General features: G+C 39.8%; 1 protein-coding gene across 1 annotated transcript in view; it reads right to left on the minus strand.

Moving 5' to 3' along the window:
- MRPS27 (mitochondrial ribosomal protein S27) overlaps positions 1-11,740 on the minus strand; it is an 89,264-nt gene extending 77,524 nt beyond the window's left edge. The window contains exons 1-2 of the mRNA XM_065873652.1: positions 11,668-11,740; positions 5,133-5,210 (exon numbers count right to left, since the gene is read on the minus strand). Of these exons, the coding sequence (XP_065729724.1) occupies positions 5,133-5,210; positions 11,668-11,740 (151 nt within the window). The remainder of the gene's footprint in view (positions 1-5,132; positions 5,211-11,667) is intronic.
- Between the last annotated feature and the right edge of the window lie 50 nt (positions 11,741-11,790).

Below are 11,790 nucleotides of genomic sequence, written 5' to 3' on the forward strand. Positions count from 1 at the left end.
AATCAGAAATAGAATATTTAATTCAGTAGGGCTCAGGAACTAATTTAGTTCAAGTCACCTAGTCCCTTGCCCCTGGCAGGGTAACCCAACCAAACTTCTCATGGAACACAGGGAACTTCCCCCATGAGGCCTGCCTTCCTACCAGCACCCTACCCAGTTCCCCAGAATGGTTTTCTCCTGAATCCTATTCACTGTGGGCCCTAATCTGTAACAGCTGCTAACTGGCTAATGCAGCGAACTTTCACCCTGTATCTCTCCAGTAGATCTGCATGGCTAATGCAGGAATTTCAGAGACAATGCTTTAATTCAGTGTTTATTTTAACCAAAGGGAAGCGCAGTACAGAAACAGTCTAAAATTGAAATCTTCTGATTTGAGTTGGAAAGCTCAAGAATTCCCAGGGCTCTACAAAGCCTAGCTGGAGAACTACGGTTCTTTCAATAAAATATCAACTGCAATGAATTAAAATGTCTGGAATAGTTAGGTCCATGAGTTCATAATATTAGGAAAAAAAAAATTAAAACCCTCACTGATAACCTTTGGAGGATGGTAGGAGGTCAATTTATTATTTTCGAAGCTGCCTCTTCCATACAAACTATAACTCAGGATAGCTGAACCGCTGATGAAAGGAAATTCTTTCACAAAAATTTTCTGGGTAATTAATGAGAGAAATGATATAATTAAGATAGCAACATTTTGCAGCTCCTAATGAAAAAATGGATCTAAGCAATGATCACGAATGGCCTTTAACATCACAGTGACAACCAAATGCTCTGTGCCTCTTGACAACAGTAAACAACACTTCCTATGAAGTACTCATGCCAAAAGAAAAACCCCGCTGAATCTGATCAAGGCTTCCTCTCTAATTGCCAGTTTTATAGGACATATGGAAGGTAGAGGAACATGTTAAACACCACCATAAGGATGAAAACAGCAAATCTAGAATGTGGGAAACTACAAAAGAGACCTGTTCTCTTCAACAAATAGACTGCCAAGACAGAAAGAGAAACCTATAGATTAAAGTCATCTCAACATATTACAATGTATGGACTTTATTTGGATCCCATTTCAACAAACTGTAAATTAAAAAGAAATTTATAAGACATCTGAGGAAATGAGAACATTGAGGAAATATTTAATGATGTTAAGGAATTACTATTTTTTAGATATGAGAATGGTATTATAGTTATGTTTTTAAAAAAATCCTTATCTATAGAGATACGTATCAAAATATATATAAAATGATCAGATAACAAGAATTTGTTAAAATGTAACCTGGTGATGGGGTAGGGTTTGATGAAACAACACTGGCAGGGAATTGATAACCATTGAAGCTGGGTGAGACCATGGGGGTTCATTATACTATTCTCTCTACCTTTGTATGTTTCCATAAGAAAAGATCTAAAAAGAGGCAAGATAAGAGGGGAACATAACCAACTGCACTGTATGGACCTTATGTGCATAACCATTAAAAAAAATTTACCAGAGTATCAGGGAAATTTGAACACTGACTTGATATTTCATATTTAAATGATTATTAATATTTTAGATGTGAAATGGTATTTAAAATATCCTTATCTTTTAGAGGTATATACTGAAATATTTATGGGTAAAATGATATACTGTCTGTGATCTGCCTCAAAATCATCCAAAGGATCAGGATGGGGAAATAAGTAGGAGTAGAAATGAAAATTGGCCAGGAGCTGATAACTGTTGAAGCCAGGTGATGGGTAAAGAAGATTCCTTATACCATTCACTCTACTTTTGTATGTTGTACATTTTCCATTATAAAACATTAAAAATAATAACCTACAGTGCTAGAAGTCAGAATAATGGTTACCTTTGAAGAGGGTAATGGGAGCCACAATAAGGGCTTCTGGAGTGGTAGGAACCTTCTATTACACAGGCTTGTTTACTTTGTGATAATTCATCAATCTGTACATTATGATTTGTGCACTTTTCAGTATATTATACTGCAATCAAAAAATATTTTTTAAAAGCAAGAGATCCACTACTTCAATGCAAGAGAAGACACTACGGTAGAATTACAGGTACTACAACAATCACTAAGAAAGTTTAGTGAGCAGAAAGGCAAGAGGATACTGTATGGCCCTAAGCAAATGCTGGGATCTGGTCTCATTTTTCCCATCTCTTAAGGGAAATAGCAGCTGCCTCGGCCGCTGTTGTGGAGCATTAAACGTAACAGTGTGTGTGAAAGTGCTTAGCACAGACCCGGGGCACACATCTAGCAGTGAACAAAAGCTGCCTTTTGACTTTTATGTCAGAGGACCCAGCCTGCATTCATGGCCTGCTTGCCCTCTAGACTGCAGCATACGTATACGGCACTCGTGGTGTTAATCTAGACCTCCGTAGTAATAAATTACTCTCAGACGGGGAGCTGGGTAGATACCCATCAGCCCTCCGCCAAGGCTCTAACAGAAAACCACTAATGAGACTGAACAGAGGAGGCACCACAGCAGCACGACCATCCGAGAGAACCCAGCAGGTCTCCTCCGCAGTATTCGGCACGGAGGCAAAACCGCTTCAGGCCAGGGAAGCCCACGCCCACATCCAGGCACAGTTCCCCCCCCCCCCCCGCCCCCCGCCCCCCGAGCCCGATCCACTCCACCCCACTCCACGCCCTCCAATGGGGACGCGCGGAATAAAAGCCTCATATCGCCCCTCCTCCCTCCCCCAATCAGCAAGCCCGCACCAGATCACAGCGCCCAATCACATTGCTCCACATGCCGAGGGCAGCCCTCCGCGCTCGCGTGCACGGAGAGGCTTCCCAAAGGCCAGCGCCCAAACGCCGGGCTCCACCGGCTGCGCGCGTCTCCGCAGAGGCCACACTGCCATCTACTGCCCGATCATCCGCATGTAGCCCCAGGCGTACTACCTGATTCTCTGGGCCCATACCTCAGCCCAAAGGCTCAAATAAGAATTAGGGAAAACATGCAGTAATATCACGTATGAACGCAAGTTTTAACTACATTCTCTTACACAGAAGAAAAAAAATATTGTCTCTAACAGCCTCTTTTTCTTCCAAGCAGTCTGAGTTTCAAAACTTCATCTCACCTCACAATCTAATGTTTTATATATGAGTAAAATCAACGGGCCTAGGGACTTGTTCCTTTCACATATTTCTGGAGCACCTACTATATGTCAGGGTATTACCTGGGGCGGGCATTATCATCCCTAATTTATAGATATAGGAACCGAGTTAAGGGACAGTTTCTGAAAGCTGGCAGAGCTGGGGTTCACAGCCAGCTGTCTTCCCCTCCAAGTGTAGACTTTTCACATTACACTGCATAATGAAGGTACAAAGTGCTGTAAGAATATAGGATGAGGAAAAAATCAACTGACTCGACAGGGACTCAGGATGTACAGAGTGGATTATTAGCAGGGTGGTATTCAGTAAATGGTAGCTGGTACATACTGCTTTTCTAAGTACATTAATCTTAAAAGAGAGGAGACAGTTACCTCCATGTGATATTTATTCATTGCAGATTATGCTCATTCTTTGGCAAAAAGCATCTGCTCACTCAGGAATCCATGACAGTTTTCCCTAGGTTTGTCTCGAAATAACAGAGATGACCCATACCAAGGCACCAAATATAATGGTCTTGTTTCCTAATTTTCCCTTCATACCTAGGAAAGTGTTAACAATAGCTTATATGAAATTCTTCGTTCTCGTTTCTGCACTTCCATAGCACTTTTCTTATAATTCACATACAGCACATCAGAACGAGCCCTGCAATATAATTAACTGAGCCCATTGTGCTTTCATCACTAGAACAGTGGTTCCCAAAAGAAGTACCAAAAGGCCCTCAAGGGCATTTTAGAATATATAGGGGTATCTTTTTGACTGTCTAAATGACTGCAGGGCATTACTGGCACTTACTGGATAGAAGACAGGAAAATTACATAACTTGCAATCCCTAGACTGATGGACACATCAAAATACTGTCCCTGTTGGGAGCCAGTGTTTTCAGTATGGAAGGGAGATACAAACATGGACTAGAGGAAGGCAAGGAAGAACTCTGTAGAGATGAACTGGAATTGCAGGTTTCAGAATGATTTTTTCATAATTTGTAAACTATGTACATATAAGCTTATATGCATGTATGTGCACATATGTATGTTTATGTGTACATGTTTTTCCTAGCTCTGTCCACTGAATGGGCAAAGAAGCAAAAATTCCATAGTAGCAAGGGGGACACCTAGTGCACAGATCTTGGTTTCTAATACCACTCCCTAGTAAAAGGAACCAGTGCTCCTTGGAGAAATACAGCTGACCCTTGAACAAAACAGGCTTGAACTGTGCAGGTCTATTTATACATGAATTTCTTTCACTAAATGCGTACTACAGGATTACATGCATGATCCGCAGTTGGTTGAATCTGTGGGCGGAAACTTGGCTAGGAAGAAACCACATATACGGAGGACCAACTTTACGTTATATGTGGATTTTTGACTGCATTGAGCGTGGGCTCCTTTAACCCCCATTGTTTAAGGGCTAACTGTAATTGATTTCAGGGCTAGAGCAAGAAAGGTACAAGATGGAACACTGGGAGACAGCTTGAAATGCTTCTACTAGCCAAATTTCAGAGAACTGGACTACCAAAATAACTAAGGATGGTAATGAATCATTAAAGGGAAAAAAAGAAAGAGGAATCCATAAGATCATACTGATAATAAACAGAGAAAGAAATGGGAGAAAAAGGGTTCTAGCTTACAGTAAATACTGAGTAATAATTAGTAAATGTGGAGGTATTAATGAATTTGGAAAACCATCATTTTGCAACCATCATAGTAAAGATTGATTTTGCAGATAAAACAGTCAGGCTGCATGGTAACTAACTATATGATAAAAATGAACAAAAAACAAAGAAAATAATTGTTTACATAATTCAGGGAGACTGTGAAGGCAAAAATGAAATAGAAATTTGCAGGAAAGAAAAAATGATTTTGCCACATGTGAAACAACACTCTAATTCTTTTTAAGGCTTAAAAATGTGCTTATCTGAATTGGATTATCATAAAAGCATCATTTCACATATATCTCATACGAATATATGATGACAAACATGGAATGACTGGAAATGACCCACATAATAGCCCGATAAGTACCTACCAAGGTGACAATCTTCTTTTTCTCTTGCTTCCCATTTGTGGCTGTCCACATATGCTGCAGAAAGTAGGCATCTTTTACCTAAGGAAAAAGACAATTATTTCAACAGGCATGGTTTCACAACAGGTTCAGTTTATATACCTGTTTTATTAAACATATCTTTGCCATATTTTCCATTTACTAGATTAAAGATCTATTATGAAACTGTAACCAATATTACACAGTTTACAATTCAGTTCATGACAACATGCATTCAACCTCTAACAAGCAGAAGATGCAGAAAGCCTGTTAAAATTTCTACCATAATGTTATGAGCAAAAATGTTGCTAATTCTGTTCCTATTACTTTAGGACTAGGAGCCATTTGTTTCCACTAATGCAGAGCCTAGATGAGCCTTAAAACTCCTTCTTAGAACCCAAAATATTTGCTGAACAGCTGTTTAACTCATTAAAAGACTGCTTTATCATTATTAGTTAGTCCTAAAAAATTTCCATCTGACTTGGATCAGCATATTTACCCTTATTTCACATAAAGCAAAGAGTAATATCTTACCCGGTAACACAGCACCCTAGTGGTAAATAACAGAAACCTAATAAGCCAAATCTGGTGTAACCCACAAGATGACACCTGTCACAATGACTGGCATACAGCAATGCTCAATAAACATGAGCTCAAGGAATTAATGAGAAAGAATGAATGGCAACCTAAAATTAAAACCTTTCGAGCTTCAAAGACACCATCAAGAAAGTGAAAGAATAACTCAGAATGGGAGGAAATATTTCCAAACCATTTATCTGATCAGGGACTTGCACCCAGAATGTATAAATAACTCTTACAACTCAAAAGTTAAAAAGACAACCCAGCAGAAAAATGGGCAAAGGATTTAACAGACATTTCTAAAAAAAAAGAAAACACACAGATACATACATACACATAAATACACACACACACACACACACACACACACATATGGCCAACAAGTGCATGGAAAGATGTTTAATATCATTTCCCATTAAGGAGATGCAAAATATATTTAAATACAACCTCACACCCACTTAGGATGGGTATAATCAAAAAGGCAGATAATAACAGCTGTTGATAAGGATGTAGAGAAACTAGAAACCTCATGTATTGCTGGTGAGAATGTAAAATGGTGCAGCCACATTGGAAAAGTTCAGCAGTTCTGCAAAATGTTAACATGGAGTTACCAGGTAACCCAGCAATTCCACTCCTAGGTATGTACCCAAGAGAAATGAAATCATGTCCACCTAAAAAACTGTACATAAATGTTTGTAGCAATATTATTCATAATAGCCAAAAAGGAAAAATGCAAATATCCATCAATTTATGAATGGCTAAACAAAATAGTATATTCTTATAAAGGAATATTATTCAGCAATAAAAAGAAATTAAGTACTGATACATGCTACAACATGGATGAACCTTGAAAATATTATGCTAAGGAAAAAGAAGCCAGTCACAAAAGACTACGTATTATGTCATTCCATTTATATGAAATGTCCACAATCGGCAAATCTAGAGACAGAAAGCAGCTTACTGGTTGCCTAGATCTGGAGGGTAGACAGGCAGAAAAACCTGGGTGGAAATGGGGAGTGACTGCTAATGAGTATGGGGTTTTTTTGAAGTGATGAAAATGTCCTAAATTGATTGTGGTGATGGCTGCTGCACAACCCTGTGTATATACAAAAAAAAAACGTTCAACATTAAATTGACTACTTTAAATGGGTGAATTGTATGTGAACTAAATCTAAATAAAGCTGTTTAAAAAAACTGAAAAGGAATGAATGGCAGACTATTACCTGAAGGTCATAGCAGACCATAAACCAAACACAACTAGAAGGCATGGGAGCCGATTAAGCACAGTATTTGCATGCTATTGTTATTCTCTATCCGTCTCCCAACTAAAACAAATATAAACACATCTGTGTGTTTATACACAAGACCAGTCCCTCCTTTGCCTTCAGCAGAGGTTGGGTCAGACCTTTACTAGAATAGCATGTCTAAATTTGAAGTCTAAAGTTTAAGCAATGAAGCAATAATATTAAAAGCTGCTGAAGACTGCCTCAAAGGGGAACTAAGATATTTCTTAAAAATAGTAACTATTAAAAAGTGCCTACATTTCAAATGGATTATTTTTTAAAAAATGACTAGATGTTTGGAACTGAGAATACATTTTTCATACAAACGATGTTATAAATTGTCAGTTACATTCCTAGATCTGTCAAGAAGGATGAACAAAATGTAACGGCATTGATGGCATGACATTAGGTGTGTAGCTGCACACCAGGTCAGGAGTGAGCAGACCTGAGATTTAGTTCGAGTTTTACCAGCTGGTAGAAAACTTCAGACCGTGCAGTTGCAAGTGAGGGAACTGGCTGGGTGATATTTAAGGTCTCTGCATGCTCTAACAGTCTGACATAGAACCAAAACAATCAGTTCAGATAACCCATTCATAATTTGCTGTAGCATTTCTATGCAAACTGAATTCCAATTTCTAAAACCAGGTAGATCTCTCGTTTCTGTGGGAAACAAGGGCAGCCCTTTTCTTACGTGAGCATGAGCTCAGGAGAGGGTTGTTAACCTATATACTCCAGGATACCAGTGACTTAAATATTCTCTATTTGTTACTACATTCTCTTACTTATACTCTATTTCTTCTCCTAGCATATGTTTTATTATAGCATAAGAAATCAGCCCTCCTTGTTCTAAAGTCAGAAAAGACAATTATCTAGAATTATGTTCATGAGTTTTGAACTGGGAGACAAAAAGCAGAGGAGGTGATGGCGGGGAAAGACAGGAGTGCCAGAATGCTGTGTGCAGTTGTTCAAGGGGATCACATGACCAAAAACAAAATTAGAACTAGTAAATTTACAAAAGATAAGCCCAGTAACTTTCATATATATATGAACTTTTAAATGTTTGCTTTATAAGAAAGTAACCAGGGCTTCCCTGGTGGCGCAATGGTTGAGAGTCCGCCTGCCGATGCAGGGGACACGAGTTCGTGTCCCGGTCTGGGAAGATCCCACATGCCTCGGAGCAGCTGGGCCCGTGAGCCATGGTCGCTGAGCCTGCGCGTCCGGAGCCTGTGCTCCACAACGGGAGAGGCCACAACAGAGAGAGGCCCGCGTACCGGGGGGGGAAAAAAAAAAGTAACCAGTAATCATTTTCCACCTCCATTGAGGATACAGTGAAAGGAAACAGGTATAAGGATAAAGAATTTAAATTTGGCAAGTGGAAAATCTTCCTAATAGAAACCAATGACAAATATAGGAATGAGTTACCAAGTGGGGTAGGCAGAATAATGTCCCCCCGCAAAAGGTGTCCATGTCCTAGTCCCCAGAACCTGTGAATATTAGGGTACATGAGAAAGGGGGATTAAGGTGACAGATGGAATTAAGATTAGCACGTCAGCTGATCTTAAAGTGAGAAGACTGTCCTGGGTTGTCCAGGTGGGCTCAGGGTTTGTTTGTTGGCCACACTGCACGGCATGTGGGATCTTAGTTCCCTAACCACGGATCAAACCCGAGCCCCCTGCACTGGAAGCGCAGAGTCTTAACGACTGGACTGCCAGGGAAGTCCAGGTGGGCTCAATATAATCACAGGTCCTTAAAAAGTTGAAGAGGGAGACAGGTGGTTAGTGTGATGCATGAAAGACAGAGGTATATAAGAAGGACCTGACTTGCCACTGCTCGCTTTGAAGATGTCTGAGAAAGGGACGATGAGCCAAAGAATGTAGGTGGTCTCCAGAAGATGGAAAAGACTAGGGAAACAGATTCACCCCTAGAGATTCCTAAAGGGAATACACCCCTTTCAACACCTTGATTTTAGCACAAAAAGACTGTATCAGACTTCTGACCTATAGAACGGTAAGGTAATAAATCTACGTTGTTTTAAGCCACCAAATTTATGGTAGTTTGTTACAGCAGCAACAGGAAATTACTACACTTTCAGATAGACAGACATTTCATTATCTGTAAACCTTTTAAAGTAGGATATTCATCTTGCTGAGATACTTCTAAATGACATCATTTAAAGTTTTTCCCACCTCTGTATGGTAGTTGAGGGGTTTGTATATTAACGTTAAAACCAAAGAATTTCTATGAAGCCAGACAGGACATTAAGTGGACAATGGCAAAATGGAAAATGTAGATCACCTTCTCAAACCTAATGTGCATATGAATCTTGATAAAATACAGATTCTGATCAGTAGGTCTGGGGTGGGAACAGATTCTGCATTTCTAAAAGTTCCCAGGTAATGATGACGATGTTGACCCTCAGATAACATTGAAATAAGGAGGGGACAGGATGTTATCAGCCTCACAAGTTTAGATCTCTGAGTCCATTTAATCCCACTCCGAATATGCCACCCAAGAGCATATATATACCATTCTTGAACCTGCTAACCCTTCAGCCAGTCAACTTAAAGAGCAACAATATTCTAAGATAACTCTCCACTAAAAAGCAAATATCTCCCCTGCTTAATTCTGAAAAGATACCTCCATGGACCAGAATTTCAAAGTTTAGTAAATACTTATTAAAAACTTACTTATTTTATAGTTAATTTGGCCTTTGGTAAAATGTCTCCAAACATGTTTTCCATCCAAAGGGAAGCAGTGTGATTGTGAACACAAATAAGCTTTAGAGTCACAAAGTCTAAGTGTGAATCCTAGCCTTGCTATAAAAAATTTTATAAAAATGTGGGCAAGTTACACCAGGTCTCTGAGCCTCTTTCTTCATATGTAAAACAGGGAAATACTGTATCATAATTTAAATAAGGGCATATATTAAGTACCTAGCCTAATGTCCACTATGTAGTAAGTGCCCAAAAAGTTTCCCTCTCTAGCCTCTTCATATACTGAAGTCACTTTTTCAGTTCATCTCAATAAACCTTTCTCTCATCCTCTTGATCACTTTAGTTGCCCTTATCCATTATGTTGTAGGGAGAATCAGTGGAAGCACCAAAGTATTCCAAATACTGATTTGTCCTGAGTTTGTACAAATTTTTTCTTCTTTTATCTGGTAATGGTTCAAGATGTTTTGATGACTTAAAGCTCCTTATCAGCATTCTCAAACCCCCAGGGGTCCATAATGTACTATCCTACATATTTATATCACTTGCCTTATACCCTTCAGTTCCTGATTTCAAGACTCCTTTCATCTGTGGTCTAATCCCCTGCTTGTGCAATATAACTTTCTGTAATGAAGGAGATGTTCAATTCTGAACTGTTCAATACAGTAGCCACTAGCCACAGGTGTCTACTGAGCACTTAAAATGTAGCTAATGTGACTATAGAACAGAATTTTAAAATTTAAACTAATTTAAATAGCCATGTGTAGCTCCCGGCTACCTCGCTGGAACAGCACAGGTGTAACCTATCATGAGCACACCATTTCAAACTACGATCAAAATGCTCACTGGAAATTCTCTCAATTCACCTTTATCTAATTTCCATTCCCCTGTTAGTATGACTGCCCCCGAATATCCTAAGCAACTATGATACTTTCCCTGATAGACAATCCAAGGTCTTGTTTAAACTGAAAAGCATTTACTAACAACATAAGTAAACAAGCTAGTAAATAGCTACAACAGTTAATTCTTACTGAGGTGCCAAGTACTGTGCAGACCACTTTACCTAATCTGTGGCATGAAACATTTTCATTAGCTAGGTCAATCAGTTAATTCTCAGAAAACTTCTGGTGGCCACCTATAGGGTTTCACGTTGATATTTAAAGGCGTGTGGGCAAAACTGTATGTGTTGCTTTTTAACAGGGGCTAGAGGACATATGTTGGAAAGAGGAGATAATAGGCATTGGAAAAATCAATTGTGATTATTGTATTTTAATCATATAATCAGATACATCTGTCAGGATTTAGCTTCTGTGAATTAAAAAAGTTTTTCCCAATGTCTTCATCAGCAGGTCCTGTAAACAGGCTTTGAGTGAGCCGTCATTCATTCGGATATCAAAGTACTTTAAAAGTAACTACTAGCATTTATTGTCTGAACGGAAAACTTGGGCAAAGAAAAATCAATCAAAAGTTGCGCCCAAGGTCATCAGGTAAACTGAGATTAGTAAGAAATTCCTTCACCAAGTGAAAACCAAGGGTCTGGCCACACGTCAGGTGTTGAGGAGAACGTTTATGACGCCCCTCTAAGGAAACTCAACAGGGAGAGAAATTTCATAGCCCCAGGGGGGACACATTTGGACTTTTCACGGGCAGCAAAGAGATGACCACCCTCACACACAAACCCGGCAAATCATACGCAAAAGCTCTCATGCCCGGACTTCCTCTGCTCTTCACACCTTTGGATAGGCAGACACTATTATTTTAGGGAAGGAGATGGGTCATAGACCTTACCTCCCCTCTCTGTGCTACCAAACACCTCCAGGGGTTTCTCTAGCAACTAGATCCCAGAAGCATTTCCTCTCCCCTTAAAAGCCCACTGCTCCCTTTACTAAAGGAACAGAGTTCTCAGGGGCCTAATGAAGCAGCCCCACGAAGGTAGCAGCCACCAACCTGTCAGGGAGAGTTGAGGCAGCGACACTTTCCGCGCCCAGAGGATCCCGCGCCGCACCATGTGGGCCGCCATCTTGGAGCATACCAAAGGAATGACCGGGGGACTGCGGGCGGAGGAAGGGC

This window comes from Phocoena phocoena, chromosome 3 (genome assembly GCF_963924675.1).
Source record: "Phocoena phocoena chromosome 3, mPhoPho1.1, whole genome shotgun sequence".
NCBI classification, from domain to species: domain Eukaryota; kingdom Metazoa; phylum Chordata; class Mammalia; order Artiodactyla; family Phocoenidae; genus Phocoena; species Phocoena phocoena.